At 39.8% G+C, this 16,770-nt stretch overlaps 1 protein-coding gene across 1 annotated transcript in view; it reads left to right on the plus strand.

The window, feature by feature from the left end:
- LOC126469900 (inositol 1,4,5-trisphosphate receptor) overlaps positions 1–16,770 on the plus strand; it is a 345,163-nt gene that overhangs the window by 282,373 nt on the left and 46,020 nt on the right. The window contains exon 42 of the mRNA XM_050097248.1: positions 12,946–13,110. Within this exon, the coding sequence (XP_049953205.1) occupies positions 12,946–13,110 (165 nt within the window). The remainder of the gene's footprint in view (positions 1–12,945; positions 13,111–16,770) is intronic.

Consider the following 16,770-nt stretch of genomic DNA (forward strand, 5'->3'; position numbering starts at 1 on the left):
TCAGAGGCTTTCAAGTTTGATTCCATCCTTTAAGGCTGCATTTTTATTTTACTTGAAAAACAAATCTATTCACTGGTCAGCTGCAGCATAAGTCCCAACTCATTCCTAGCAAGCAATAATCCTGATTGTCCTCAAGATCTCTTGAGTCTAGCCTCCTTCACAAGTCACTGTCACTATAGGCTGTGGTGGTTGGTAGAGAAAGTTTTCTAATGCTCAAGTAGTTCAGTGCTTTATGTACCATTGGTCTAGTGGAAACAGCATGCAGTATGAACACACAACTCCAATGTTTGATGCCACTCATTTGGCAGTTTTTTATACTGTATTTCATCTGCTTTGTAAAAGTGTGTGCGTAATTAAAACACAATGGGAATTTATTTCACTTTCCTGGTGCACCAGTAACAATTCTTCCAGACAAAAATATTTTCACAAACATACTAGGTACTTGGCAGTTGTCTACCTCAGACCACCTGTGGGTAAGTATAAATTGCTGTACTGCTGTGTGCTTCTCCAAATAAAATGTCTGTAATAAACAGAAGAAATACGTCTAAAATAAATGAAGTGAATTCCACATTCAATATAAATGTAGAATGTCTGCCATTGAGATCCATGAATGGATTTATGGAAACTTAATCAGACAAAACATTGTGTAATAAATATTGAACTACAGTTTATTGAGAAAGACCTAATTTTGGAACTATCTTTTGTGGCAATGCATCAAAACTTGATGGCTCCTAATGCCGGTATCATAAAATTTCAGTAAAGGGATTTGAAAGTTGGAGATGGAAAAATTGCTCATGCAAATTGTGTAGTGTAATGAACACCAAAGTGTATAATCTATTGTTGTGATTAAAATGTTCTCTCATTGGGTGATACACCTTGTAAAATTGAAATAGTCTGCTTGATCAAGTGCATTGGGCTCTTTTTGCCAGTGACTGCAAGATTTATCTGATGCCTAATGATCATCATTGAAGAGTATGGAGGTGGCTGGGTACCAGTGCAGGCCTCAGGTGTGCAATCCTGCAGGTTCTTCATGGAGGTGGGTCAGTCATGTTGTGGGCCAATATCATGTAGAGGTGTCGAATGCCAGCCATCACTATTCAAGGTATTTTAAAAGCTGTGCAGTATGAGGACAGGAACTTCCAACTTATTGTTGAGCCCACAGTCAGCATTTGGTCAGTTAGGTTTGTCTTGCAAAATGATAATTCAGATTCACGAGCACATCACAACTATGTGAACACGTGCCATTAGGAGGCAGGAATCAACCTAAGCGAATAGCTTGTGGTTTCTGCTAACCTGAACCTGATTACGTTTTTCTGGGACCAGATGAAATTTTCAGTGCATCATCACAGAAACCCTCCAGACGGTTGGATGCCTCAGGAAGTCTGCCAGTGAAGAGTGGGCCGGGCTTAAGCAGCAATGTCCCGATCATCTTGTGGGATGTGTATCATGGAGGTCTGAGCCTGTTAAATGCACAAGGTGGAGCAACACAGTATTGCATGTTACCCAGCGTTGGATTTTCAGTTCACAGATGTGCAAAGGTGCACCCTTTCGAACAGACTGTTGATTATTGTTCTGTTTTTATTTTTCAGAAAAAATAGTGTCATAACTTGTGAAAAGTAATTTTTTACTTTCTTATAGCATATTCTTTCATTCGCTGCTGCACCTCAGTCTAAGCCCACATAAGTTCACAGATATGCAGTGGTGCAAAGCTTTCTTTCCCTTTTTAGAAGTTTATATGGTAGTACATCATTTTGTGCTTTCCAGTACAGCATTTCACAGAGAATCTGTATGTATATCTGTTTTCATAAATAATAAGATTTCATTATAGTAGGAAGGTTCTAGTAGAATGTAAGAGTACTTGCCCACGAAAGACAAGGGTCCTGAGTTCAAGTCTTGGTCTGGCACACAGCTTTAATCTGCCATGAAGTTTAAGACTGTAAATATTTTAGGAGTAAAGGAGAGCATTCACCAAAAAGCAGAAACGTTGAGTCATCAACAGGCATGAAAAAATGAAAGAAAACTTTGTAGCTTTCAGAGTAATCCTTTTTCAATCTAGAGCACCCCCCCCCCCCCCCCACACACACACACACACAAACCTTACATGGCACAAGCTGGGCACACAGTGCCAGTGCTGCATTTCGGCTGGTGGAATAGGTTGAGGAGCAGTAGTGTAAGGCAGGTGGGGTGAGTACAGGAAGAGGGAGACAGGAGACCAGAAGAGGGGTTGGGGTGGGTGGCTAGCGGCCTGGAGGGAGGCAGCTTGTTGACTGTTGAGACTTGCAGGAGGGGAAGGGAGGGGAGTGGTGGCAGGTGCACGGGCTGGGCATGTGATACACTCATGGAGCCAGTAGGAAATGGTGCGTGCTGAAAGTGACATGGGAACATAAATTGGGAGGGAGTGATACGCTGTAGGAAGGGGAACCTTTTGGATGGAAGGTGTAGGAACAGTGGGTCAGGATGATTGTGGGAGCATAGGATGTATTGCAAGGATAACTCCCATCTACATAGTTTAGAGAATCTGGTGTGGAGGGATGGATCCAGATGGCCTAGATTGTAAAGCATCCACTGAAATTGAATATTTTAAGCTGAGCAACATTTTGTGCCACCAGATGGCCAACTTGGTTCTTGGCAACAGTTTGGTGGTGGCCATTCATCCTGGTGGATAAATTGTTGGTATATCATAGTGACATAAAAAGCTGTGCAGTGTTCACAGCAGAGTTCACATGTGGCTCAGCCTCTTATGGATAGGATACCTGTGGCGAAGGATTGGGAGTGTGTGTGGCATAGCGATAGACTAGGATGATGATTAAGTTGGGTGGGTGATGGAACACCACTTGAGGGGAGCTTGAGAAGGATGTCCCTCATTTCAGGACATGATATTAGATAACGCAAGCTCTGATGCACAATATGGTTCAGTTGTTCCAGTTGAGAATGATATTGGGTAATGGTGATGCTCTCTTGTAGTTGATTCTCGGGGATGGTGGGAGATTGGTGGTGTGTTAGGATATGGCACGTGAAATCTGCATGTGGGCTAGGTGTGTGTGTGTGTGTGTGTGTGTGTGTGTGTGTGTGTGTGTGTGTGTGTGTGTGTGTTTGTGTGTTTGTGTTGAGGGGGGGAGTAGGCTTTTGTGAGACCCTCAGAATACTGGGCAAGGGAATTCTCATCACTGCAGATAAATTGCCCATAGGTGGCTAGGCTGGATGGGATGGCAGCTGTCAAAATGCAGATACTGTTAGTGCTTAGTGGGTTTAATATGGATAGAGGTGTGGGTGGAGCCATCAGAGAGGTGGAGGTCAATGAAGGTGGCACATTGGGTTAAGAAGGACAAAGGTGAAGTGGATGGAAGAGAATGTGTTGAGGTTGTGAAGGAATGTGGACAGGATGTTTTGACCCTGATTCCAGATCATGAGTATATCATCAATAAGCCAGAACCAGGCTAGGGGTTGATGGTCTTGGAGGCTGGGAAGGATTCCTCTAGATGGCCCATAAACAGATGGGACTATTTTTTAAAAGTGTGGCCACTTTGTATTCATTCTATAGTTAATATGCAGTTGAAATTTCTTTTTTGAGGTTATAAGATGTCTGATAAGAGGAATACTACAAGCTCCTTTGCTAAAGGATTGTGTTTTTAAATTAGGGTGTAATGTTTACACCTCAGAACTGTAACTTTTTTTTTATAAATTTATGACAATTATGGTAATTATAATTGCTGTTTCATATTAACACTTTAAATGAAACTGATAAATAATTTAGAAAATGTACATTTTGTACAATCAGCCCCAAATCTCCAGTTTATTTGTTGCAGTAAACAAAGAGAATTGGTACATAATGGAGAATACATTTATCATCTCTTATGTCCACTTCCCATGAAAATATGAAACAGTACTTCATTGTGTAGTCAAATGTTTGGGATCAAAATTAGACAGACAGTTGAGAATTTGAAACTGAGTGTTTTGAGATAAGTTACCAATGTTGGAAATGAATATTTCAGATGTTACAAGGTCTTGAACGGGCCATTCTTTGGAGATACGTGTTAGTAAACTGCTTATCTTTAATTAAAAAAACAACTGTCTGCCTTATTGATATAGTCGTGATTTGTCCTTGGTGGGGTTTATGACTGTTTACAGTTCATGGTTGATTGTCAAAGAAGGAGCTTTATATGATTATAGAAACTTGCAGACATATATTAAATCAGTGGTACAGCAGGAGTGTCAAACGTATATGTACAGATATGTATAAGTTATCACAACAAGGAATATTTTAATCATAAGAAATTGTTAGTGTGGAGATAAACTTAGGAGAAACTGCAATGTTAAAGCCACAGAGAGCTGGCGTAGGCTCTCAGAATTGTTTGCACAGTACAATTTGAGAAGGTGGTGTGGGATTGTGTGGAATAAGCTTCAAAAGTAAGCACAACATTTTCAAGCCTTAGATTAGTAGAGACCACTTTCTTCTGGATGTAAATATACTGTCATAGATTTTCAGCATTTGCTGCAGTAGGTGAAGTTGGTTGCCAGTGGCTGTTTTGTATTTTTTTTAATGCGTGACACACATCTGTTTAATTGTCTTTTATTATTATCATCAGTTTTGTTTTCACACCATTGTCATGGTATCTGATACACTAAAACAAAGCATGAAACTGTTTCAAAGCAGCGGCACTTTGAAAATTGGTGACAAACACATCACCCTTATCAATAAATGTCAGTTAATAAAGCATCAAAAATATAAGGCTTCAAAAGAGATTATGATAACCAAGACAAGAGACAAAACTCTTTTATTTATGTGTAGCATAATGAATGACGTCGTAGTTTACAGAGTTAGAGGTGGTAAGTTCCCATCCTGCTATATGCTAACATTTTCTTCCATCTTAGCATTATTAACACGTTCTGGGACTTTGTTATGAATGCAATACAAGTATGTTCTGCAATATTCGATTTTCTTTAACATTTCCATTTAATTAGAGAACAAAGGATGAAATAAATATTTGGCTGTCCATTTCGTAGTGTGTGGTGATTTGCAAGTATGTGGTAAGGCAGGAACGTAAGGGGACAGCTTAAATTGCTGCAAGTGAAACAGTGAACAATAACATTCATATTCTTACTTGTCACAAATATTTCACGTGCTGCACAACCACAAACACATTCCCATTCTTCTTGCTACAACAGGGATTCTCCTGCCACTGACATATCCATAAACATCAGCTCAGCAGTATAGTGATTGTCAAATCGATAGCCTTGTTTCTCATCGCTTTCACAGTGCCACTACAGTTGTGATTACATCATTTGCTGCAAAAAGTAGTGTGAAACATACTCCATCCACACAATGTAAAATGAGCTCGCCTGCTGGAAGCTTACAAGCAATACACCAGAGGTCACTGTGATCATGTTACCAGAGTATGCTGCACTTCCATTGGCTACAGAAGGAAAACACATGCCTCACATGTTAGATTCTTACACCTTTCACCCTAGATCAGTTTTCAGTTTAACTCACCATGTTCATAAATTTTTGCTTTTTTCTGGCTGAGCCCAAAGGAAAGATCTCTCAAAAACGCATGTTTTGACACACAACATGCAGTAATAGCATGTGGAAAAATAGCCCAATCATCTTGTACCCAGATACCAATTTCAATTTTTTGATGAGTATTTACTTGCTGTTACGCATCTGTGATTCTTTAAGAACTGATGAAATTAATTACCACAAATTAGTGTATAAACATTGCATTGTACATTTTATTTGCTTCATTTATACAGATTTTATACAGTATATTGGAAAGGATTATAATTTTTAATCATATATGTCAGTTACATATGTTTTTGCTCATATTTTGGAGGTTTTTAATGTCTTCCTCAATTCTTAATTTACCTCAATTTTGCGTTTTTTATGTCTGGACTGTATGAAAATGTAAGATAGGGGTTTCACTGTAATTATAATTATTTTGTGTGCATATTAGCACTTGCATGCTTCCAGGCTACTCCAGGGCTTCATATATATAGTGTAAGTAAATTCTCTTCACAGACTTTGTAGACAGCTTCCTTACACTAAAACAACAAAAAATGTTGAGTAAACACGGACTTTAAAATGCATAAATTAAGAGCTGTAAGCACTTGGTCATTTTCAATACTGTGAGACACATCACTTCTACTAAAAGCTGTTTACTTTCCATATTTTGGTGGGAATTGATATGTACCAAAACAAAAAAAAAAAAAAAAGTCATGTAAACATGGGCTCTAAAATGCATACCTGAAGAGCTATGAGTGGAAATTTCTTTCTTGTTTTGGCCTATACCACCTCTTCCCAAAATACTGAAAGCGAAGAGCTTGCAACAGAAGAGGTTTGTTCCACAGTATGGAAGACGAGCAAATGCTCATAGCTCTTCAGGTATGCATTCTAAAACCCAGACATTTTTTCTTTTTTTGGTGTAAGCAACCTGTCCTCAATATCTGTAAAGGGAATTTAGTTACAGCCATTACATTATGCTCAATACTTGTTATGTGATGTAGTAGTTAATTCTCGTCTTACATTGGTAAGTACATTATGTTTCCTACCCAATATCATGGTAGCTATTGCACTTCTCATATAAGATGTAATAAATGGACACAGATATTACATTTTTGGCTTTTCTTTCATTGGCACTTGCTTTGTCGTCTTCAGTCTACTGCACTGCTTGATGTTCACCGTGCTTATTAGTACTTACGGGACTCAGTTTATTCCTTATGTAAATCATACATCATGATTCCATTCCAACCAACACAAGAAACTGTGGTAGATTTTAGGCATATAACATCAGTTATATTGCCTTGACACACTTTTTTTTCTCCTCCTTGGCTTTGTGCACTATTACCTAGACATTGGGGGAGGGGCAGAAGGGAGGAAGTTTTTATTACTATTTTTTTATATACCTCTATGGTGTGATTATTGTTTTAAAAACTATGCCACACTTGTTATATGACTTAGGTGTTATTCCTTTTTCTTTCATGTAATGCTACTACTCTCACTTTTCTTATCTATGCTTATATGGTGTTCTGTATTACTTTACTTTCACGTGTTTACACTATTGGTTCTCAGATGTCAGTATTTTTCTTTTTTCATTATAGTCTTCTACAACCAACTTTTACTTTTATGGTAAATTTTTTTTTTTTTTTCTTATGTCTGCTGTCAACGTTTTATGTAACATGTTATAATAACTTTTAACACAGAATTCACGAAGCAGCATTAGTTGTATCTTTGCTATGGGTTTTCCTCCATAACATAGATCTGTGTTCAGATAACCTGTGATTTGTTTATTATTAGTTGGTGGTCAGTGATAGTGGTGCCTTCAAATTGGACCAACGCCTCTTGTGCAAAGAAACCTTTATGGTTCAGTAGATATTTCAGGTGGGGCAGTAACTACACAGATTTCCATATTGATATTGTAGAGGTGTGGAATGGATGGACATTTACAGTGGCAGGGTTGAGTTGCGACTGTGTGCTGTCGTCAGGATGATGACTGATGGGTGCTCGAGGAAATGTCATTATTACTCACAGATTTTATTGGAGAATAAACGACACCACTTGTGACGACGTTCACCGATGGCAACCCCTCCGCCCCCGCCCTCCCGGGTGTGTGCCAATGAAGAGAGTGGTGGCTGGTGGCATCGCTGCAACAGCCAGCTGACAGCCTATTATGATGCCAGAGGCTGGGAAGGTATGTTGACACACAGAGTCCACAGCTGCAGCTGAAGGCAGGATGTGCCGACAGGCATGGGAAGCCACTGTGATTCTTTTAACAGAAGATGGTCCTCAGCGACGGCGTCTGCCCTTCTGAGTGCTGGTGTTACATTGTCAGTCTGGGTGTAGATGGTTGAGCGGCTGCACGGTCCTGGTGTCGAGCAGGTGCCCTCCATGGCAGAAGGCTGGCTGCTGCTGAAGTGAGTCTGGAACTAGCTCACCAACTGGAAAACACTATGTCCACAGCATTTGACTTGGACTCGGTGCCAGCAATAGGCCTGCAGTCATTCATCCTTAGCCATTTTGTGCTTCCTGTCAGTCTGATTTTTTTAGACATTTGTGTTCCCTTTCATCTGCTTCATTTGCTGCATTTTTCATTTGCTCCTTTCAACAGTTGAATTCAATATCTCCTGTATTAGCTAAGGATCTCTATTGCAGCTAGGCTTTTGACCTATTTGATCCTCTGCTGCCTTCGATATTTCATGTCTCAGAGCTGCCCGTTTGTCTTCTACTGTGTTCCCTCACCATGTTCTAGACATCTGTTTCCTAATGCTCCCTCTGAAACTTTCAACAACCTCTAGTTCTTTCAACTTATCCAGGTCTCTTCTTCTTAATTTGTACGTTTTTGCAATTTCTCCAGTTTCAATCTACAGTTCATAACCCATATATTGCAGTCAGAGCCCACATCTGCCCCTGGAAATGTCTTACAATTTAAAATCTGGTTCCAAAATCTCTGTCTAAATATTATATAATCAATGTGAAACCTTCTGGTGTCTCCAGGTCTCTGCCACATGTATACCCTTCCTTCATGATCCTTAAACCAATATTTGTGATGATTAAATTACGTTGTTCTTGTGGTCTTCAGTCCTGAGACTGGTTTGATGCAGCTCTCTATGCTACTCTATCCTGTGCAAGCTTCTTCATCTCCCAGTACTTACTGCAACCTACATCCTTCTGAATCTGCTTAGTGTATTCATCTCTTGGTCTCCCTCTACGATTTTTACCCTCCACGCTGCCCTCCAATGCTAAATTTGTGATCCCTTGATGCCTCAGAACATGTCCTACCAACCGGTCCCTTCTTCTTGTCAAGTTGTGCCACAAACTCCTCTTCTCCCCAGTTCTACTCAATACCTCCTCATTAGTTATGTGATCTACCCATCTAATCTTCAGCATTCTTCTGTAGCACCACATTTCGAAAGCTTCTATTCTCTTCTTGTCCAGACTATTTATTGTCCATGTTTCACTTCCATACATGGCTACACTCCGTACAAATACTTCCAGAAACGACTTCCTGACACTTAAATCTATACTCAGTGTTAACAAATTTCTCTTCTTCAGAAACGCTTTCCTTGCCATTGCCAGTCTACATTTTATATCCTCTCTACTTCGACCATCATTAGTTATTTTGCTCCCTAAATAGCAAAACTCCTTTACTACTTTAAGTGTCTCATTTCGTAATCTAATTCCCTCAGCATCACCCAACTTAATTCCACTACATTCCATTATCCTCGTTTTGCTTTTGTTGATGTTCATCTTATATCCTCCTTTCAAGACACTGTCCATTCTTCCAAGTGCTTTGCTGTCTCTGACAGAATTACAATGTCATTGGTGAACCTCAAAGTTTTTATATCTTCTCCATGGAGTTGAATACCTACTCCGAATTTTTCTTTTGTTTCCTTTACTGCTTGCTCAATATACAGACTGAATAACATCAGGGAGAGACTACAACCCTGTCTCGCTCCCTTCCCAACCACTGCTTCCCTTTCATGTCCCTTGACCCTTACAACTGCCATCTGGTTTCTGTACAAATTATGCTGTGTGCAAAATTCTACCAGGCCGCTTCCTCTTTCATTCCTTTCCCTCAGTTCATATTCCCCTACAATTTTTCCTTCTCTTGTCTTTCCTACTATCGAATTCCAGTCCCCCATCACATTTAAATTTTTGTCTCCTTTAACTGTCTGAATAATTTCTTTTATCTTCTCATACATTTTTTCAATCTCTTCATCATCTGTGGAGCTAGTTGACATATAAACTTGTTCTACTGTCATGGGTGTTGGCTTTGTGTCTATCTTAGCTACAATAGTTTTTTCACTATGCTGTTCATAGTAACTTAGCCTCATTCCTACTTTCTTATTCATTAATAAACCTTCTACTACATTTCCCCTATTTGATTTTGTGTTTATAACCCTGCAGTCACCTGACCAGAAGTCCTGTTCCTCCTGCCAAAGAACTTTGCTGATTCCCACTATATCTAAGTTCAACATTTCCATTTCCATTTTTTAAGTTTTCTAGCCTATGTGCACGATTAAAGGATATAACATTCCGCACTCTTATCCGTAGAATGCCAGTTTTGTTTCTCCTCGTGACAACATCCTTCTCAATAGTCCCTGCTCGGAGTCTCGAATGGGGGATTACTTTTCCTCTGGGATATTTTATGCAAGAGGATGCCATCAGCATTAACCATACAGTAGACCTGCATGCCCTCTGGTAAAATTACAGCTTTAGTTTTCCCATACTTTCAGCCATCCACAGTACCAGCACAGCAAGGTCATTTAGGTTGATGTTACAAGGCCAGATCAGTCAGTCATCCAGACTGTTGCCTCTACAACTACTGACAAGGCTGCTGTCCCTTTTCTGGAATCACATGTTTGTCTGGTATCTCAACAGACAGATAACCCCCTGCTGTGTTTGAGCCTACGGTACGGCTATCTGTATCCCTGAGGCATGCAGGCCACCCTACTGATGGCAAAGTCCATGGTTCGAGGGGGGGGGGGGGGTTAGATAATACTGCATATAAATTACCCATGTTGATATTCACACTCTTATCCACTTCACTACATTACACACTTACTCCATTTGGTACTACAGCTAATTCAGACTCTACCTTTCCACAAGCTGTTGGAGCTGATCATTCTGCATTACTCCTATTAACTTCTACATTATTGCATTGTGCATCCATTAACCTGACACTACTAACTTCCTTTTAGATGATTACTGCCCTTTTTGTCCTTCCCTCCAGCCTCTCCAAAATCCTCATATTCCTTGCTCCAGAAGGCTCATTTTTAACCATCCAGTTTTCACTTTCTTTCTGCTTTTTCTTCTCATGTGCTGGAGTAACTCTTCTGTGCAAAGCTCTGTTCCTTTCGTCAGCCTTTATTTCCTTGGACATACAGTCCTTGTAAGTTTGCAGCTGAGCTGCCTCAGCTGCTAAAATTCATAATGTTTGGTCCACAGTGTAGCCCTGTGGTACTGCAAAGGACATTGGTTGACCCTCTACAATGACATAAAATCCAACAAATAATTAGAACAAAACAGGGTGATGACAAGGACACTGTAACTTAACTTCTCCACCTGAGTGGCTAATCATGACTGCTCTTGTTCATGTTTAAACACAATGAGCTATTTGCAGAAAACAAAATACGCTGCTCATTCTAAGCAGCACAGACTAGCTCACATTTTCTACAGTTGTCAGACTGTGTTGTTGTGGAAATTCTGTTCCGTAAATACAAAGAAACAGAAACAACAGGAAAAATAAAATAAAATGATTAGGAGACTTAATTGTAACACTACCATAACACTTATTGACAAAACTCAGCTTCACCTTCTGAAACACTACATAGGGTTAACACCATATATATTTGTAGACAAAGAAACTTGTCACTTGCTCATGATATGTCATGTTGCCCATATTAACCTGGCAAAAATTAATATTTATATTTACACACCCTCATATCACTGCCTGAGTGTACCTGCCACATAGTGAACCTTCAAACACAATTTAAAATCTGGCAAAAGAGCCACAGACTTACCGTGGCACTTGCAGTCAAACAAAACACGAAAAAACACTGCACTCCACTGCAGCTTGATGCTTCGGGTTGCAGCTGGAGACAAGGTCTCTGGTCCAGCTGTTGATGTCAATCACATACCTGACACCAAAACTGAGGTCCATTGTGGACAACCTCTACAGTGGGATGGTTGAGTTGAGGCAGTGGGCTGTTGTCAGGATGATGACTAATGGTTGTTCAGGGAAATATCTTTACTAGTCATACATATTATCTGAGATTAAACTACAAGTCATAATGACATTCTGTGGTGGTGGCAAGGTTACGTGCTGATGACAGCAAGAGCAGCAGTGCTGACGCAACAGGCAGCCGGCAGGAATGCTGACACGTGGAGTCCGTAGAAGCACAGGTGCCATCTGGGCACCGATCTGCAGCTCAAGGCAGACGTGGAAATCCATCATGATTCTTGTAGTGGAAGGCAGTTCTTAGTGGTGGTGTCTTTCCTTGTGAGCAAAAGCATACAGCGCCAGTATGCCCTCCCAGGCGTGGGTGGTTGAGTAGCTGCAACACCCTAGTCTCGAGCTGGTGGTCTCCGGGCAGAATGCCGGCAGCAGCTGAAGTGAGCCTGGAAGTAGCGCACTGACAGGAAGGTGCTAAGTCCATAGCAGTGGGCTTAGTACCAGGAGGAGACCTGTTGTTGGTGAATGGCAAATCCCATGGTGGCTGCCTGTAGAAGCATGGAGCTGACAGACTGTGATGCATTCAGCTAAAAGTGATGGGTATTTATACCGGTTCAATGCCTACTTGTTTTGCCAAAGCACTGCTTCAAACCGTGCACACCAAAACAAGTGCATAGCTTGAAAGTGTAGTACTTGGCCTGCCCATGCTGCAGTCACCATGCATTTCTGCTGCTTCAGTGTTATTACATTTTTGGATCCCAGCTCGGCCTGCCGTGTGAGAATCGACTGGTGGCTTTGCTGCATTTCATGTAATGGTGTTTTGGTCTGCTCTATGCTTGGCTGCTCTTGTGGCCTTCTGCAACAGACTTGCCCGTTTCCCAATTGTACACAGTAGCACAAGAAAATAGTGGTGGCACTGTAATATGATATGTTATGAAATGTGAATTATTTTTGATCTCTTGTAAGTATTAATTTATATCACTATGTATAACTGCTTGGATTTATGTATTTCTGGTTATTTGTTGCTTTCTTTTGATGTGTATAGATACCATGATGATGCTGTGGGGGGGGGGGGGGGGGGGGGGGAAGCTGTACGCACTATGACAATAATCATGAGTTGCTTTCAGTGTCTGTGCACAATTAAATGCTTTCAAAAAAATAAATAACAAAAAAATAAATAAAACAATGGTGCCTCCTGTGTTTTTTCATACATTTCATATGATAATATTTATTAGATCTTTAACAAATGATACCAAGTTTTTTTTCCTTTTTTCAGGTATTGCTCAAAGGAGTCCACTTAGTCAGCATCATGGGAAACCAAGGAACATTTACAAAAAGCCTAGAACAGATGATAACAGATGCAGAGCTTTTGTACCATCTCACCTACCTGATATTTTGCCTTTTAGCCCTTTTTATGCATCCATTTTTCTTTTCTGTTCTGGTATGTCAAAATTCATTTGTCATCTAAATAGTATAACTTATTTTTTACTTATTTCTGCATATTGCTTTTTAATTTTCATTTTACTAGAAAAAAGATATGTGTTAAAGTGTTACAAGAAGTCAATCTTTAATGTCTGTTGTACATTAGTCGTGTAACAAAGAAGAGGTATCAGTAAATATTGTAGGCTAAGTTGAAGAATATCCCCTTCACTCTTTCTATGTTTAATAGCGCATAGTGTATCTTCAGGTAAGCAGCTGCAATTGTACATCTGAATAGTTCACAGTACTGGCATAAATAGAGCCACAATATGTACAAAAACGAACTCGATGACCTACAGACTAGTTTTTGCCAGAATGGTTACTCTGAACAACTGATTTGGCATACATTGCGCATGCGCATAAGAAATAAAGAAATCAGCAAGAAGGAAGAATGGTCACATTGCTCTCTGATCTCAGTGTTTCATCCGGGAATCGCAGTATCCTTGAGACATCCACACAAGATTTTTCAGTCTTCTGAATGTGTTTATACAACTATGTTGTTTATGCAGGATAATCTTGCTTTTAGACAGCATGTGGTTTGAGATTCTGTGCCAGTGTGGAAAATCTTTAATGGATGGTGATGTTACATTATTAAAGACAAAATCACCAAACATTGCTGCCATAGAAGTTTGGACTAAATGTCTCAATGCTGATTCTGATGTGAATTTCTAAAATACAAGGACTGTTACTACTGCTTCCTGTGTGTCTAACATTGTTCACATTTGTATAGCTACTAATTTTAGTTAACAGAGGCACTGTGGATATTAAATCAGCAAATAGGAGCTCTGATGCTGTCTATGCAGGCATCATGTTGATGATATAGTGTCAGGCACTAACCTCCATTTGTGATCCACTGTGAGAGCAGCAAGTTACATATTTAGCTTTTTATGTGGACTTTTATAATTTAACTCATGAAGTCCTTGCATGTCTGTGTATTTAAGAACAATAGTCTCATATTTTAGTAACTGTGTAGTGCAGATTTATGACATCTGTAGTGTAGTTGTCAATTGTTTTGAACAGCCAGTGACCAGCTCAGTCAGCTCAGTTAGACACTAAGATGCTAGTGTCCATTTGCGAACCACGAGGAGAGTAGGCTGCTTGTTTGTATATGCCAGCATCTGGTGAACTAGTGTCAGTGACAGGCTCGACCTTTTCAAGTAGATAGCTTTGTGTATTTAACAAGTTTGGTTGTGCAAATCCAAAAGCCAGCTGATGCCTTTACGTGTCACAACTCTGTTGTGGCTGGAAAAACAGTTTACTGTGGGCAGTGTACAACCTGATTTTTCAGTATAGCTTGTTGAATCACTAGGGGTTGGCCATGCACTGTTTCTTTTAAGCCCAAGTCATTGTATAAACTTAATCCAGAGGCCCTTTTTTACTAATGACAGTAGTGAATAAAACAAGATATAATCAACAAATAAGTAAGTAAAATGAAGGGTAAATATATGAAAATGACCCCATAGGCTAGTGTTGCCTGCAACAGGTTGCTTGAAATTTTAACCAGAAGTTTATTTTTATAAGCACACAAATATCTATGTGAATGGTAGGCTCACATTAAATTAATAAACCAATTGTAGAATACCCAGATTATTAAAGTGAAGTATAGTTACGTGGTGCAAGCAGAGTGTTTACAGACAATAGCAGTTATGGAATAAATGCATAAAAACATGCATTAATTCATGAAGAACCAGTGACAGGCTCTTAAAAGTTCATCAGCGTGAAGTTTTATTAGCATTCACAGTGAAATCTGAAGTTCATTATCATGGAGATTATCACGAATAATATAGAAAAAGTTCATCACACAATTGAGTCAAATTATTATGCAGTAAAATCACTGAAGCTCACAGCTGCTTACAAACAGTTAAATAGCAATAAAGTATGCAAAGAATCAGTGACTGAAAGTGACTTGAAATTTCTAAGTCCCAACCAAATTCAGAGCCCTGAAATATTTCTGAGTGTTCTACTCATGATCAATGATCAAATCAAGTGCCACTAACACAGCCTCAAGCCCCTGTGCCTCTCTGGCTGTCAAACCAGGCACAAGACCTTACCAAGCTGAAGACAGCCCGATAAAAGATTCTTGGCACTGCTCTGCATGCTCATTTAAAGACTCGGTCACGTGATCACTGTGCTACTCAGCGTAAGTACTTTTAACAAAACCACCATTCTATCCGTTTTATGTCAAAACACACACACACACACACACACACACACACACACACACACACACACACACAATATTGAAATCTAAATTGTACTATAATAAATAACGCTCTGAACATCTTGCTAATTCCAGTGCTGCAGCACTCAAAACATCAACTTTATGTACATTATAATATTGAGTTGTAATAAACCAAACATAGGAACTGTCCATCTCTGCAGCGCTATGGTCAGCATGTCTGACTGGTATGTGGAGGACCTGGATTTGAGTCCCGGCACTGCCAGGTATTTGTCCTTGGTGGGAAGAGTGGAACAGAGTACACTCAGGATTGTGATGCCAATTGAGGAGCAACTTCAGTGAGAAGTAGTAGCTCCGAGGTGAAGAAAGCTGATAATGGCCAGGAGAGAGGTGTGCTGACCCCGTGCCTCTCCAGACTTCAACAGCTGTTGGATGCACTATGCAGAGGAAGCAGTTACTTGGGTAGTAGAGTACTTATGGAGGGCACAAGGAGCTTTCTTTAGGCTAGGTGATAGTTTGAAGCCACTGATGATATACAGTGAGTGAAATGAGATCGCTTACAGAGTAAAGACATTTCAACTGTCAAAATTCTAACAGTAAATTGCTGAAGCATTCGTAATAAATTTAATGAATTTAATGCCCTCTAGGAAAGTTGTCATGCTCAAATTCTACTTGTAATTGAATGCTGGGTACAATACGTAGTAGAAAGCTCCTAAATGTTTAACGAGACACAGAACTTATGTCGAAAATGTAGCTTAGACACTATAGGCCAGGGAATGTTGATTGCAATTGACAAAAATATTGTGTCTATTGAGGTCGAAATAGAGTCTGACTGCAGAATTCTGTGGATGTAAGTAACCGGCTGAGGTGAGATCAGAGTAATCGTCGGGTGTTTTTATTGGCCTCCCGATGCCACCGTAACAGCTTTGCCTTCATTCAAAGGTATTCTGCACTCAGTAGCCTGGAATTAATCACAACTGTGCAGTGTAAGTTGGAAGTAACTTTGACCTACTGATTATAGAATAGGATGTTTGTGGATTCAGTTGGAGGTGATAAGGACAGCCGGTTTTGTGAAGTACTTTGGAACACATTTTCTGAAAACTATCATGAACAACTAGTTTGGCAACCTACACGGAATGGAATTACTTTAGAATTTGTAGCTACAGACTGCCTTTTCCACAGTATCACTATACAGACAAGGATTCATCTACATATACATGGCTACACTGCATATCACACTAAAGTGCCTGGCAGAGAGTTCATCGAACCACCTTCACAATAATTCTCTGTTATTCCACTCTTGAACAGCACGCGGAAGAAACTAACACCTATATCTTTCTGTGTGAGCTCTGATTTCCCTTATTTTTTAAGATGATCATTTCTCCCTACATAGGTCAGTGTCAACAAAATATTTTCACATTCAGAGGAAAAAGTTGGTGACTG

This window comes from Schistocerca serialis, chromosome 3 (genome assembly GCF_023864345.2).
Source record: "Schistocerca serialis cubense isolate TAMUIC-IGC-003099 chromosome 3, iqSchSeri2.2, whole genome shotgun sequence".
NCBI classification, from domain to species: domain Eukaryota; kingdom Metazoa; phylum Arthropoda; class Insecta; order Orthoptera; family Acrididae; genus Schistocerca; species Schistocerca serialis.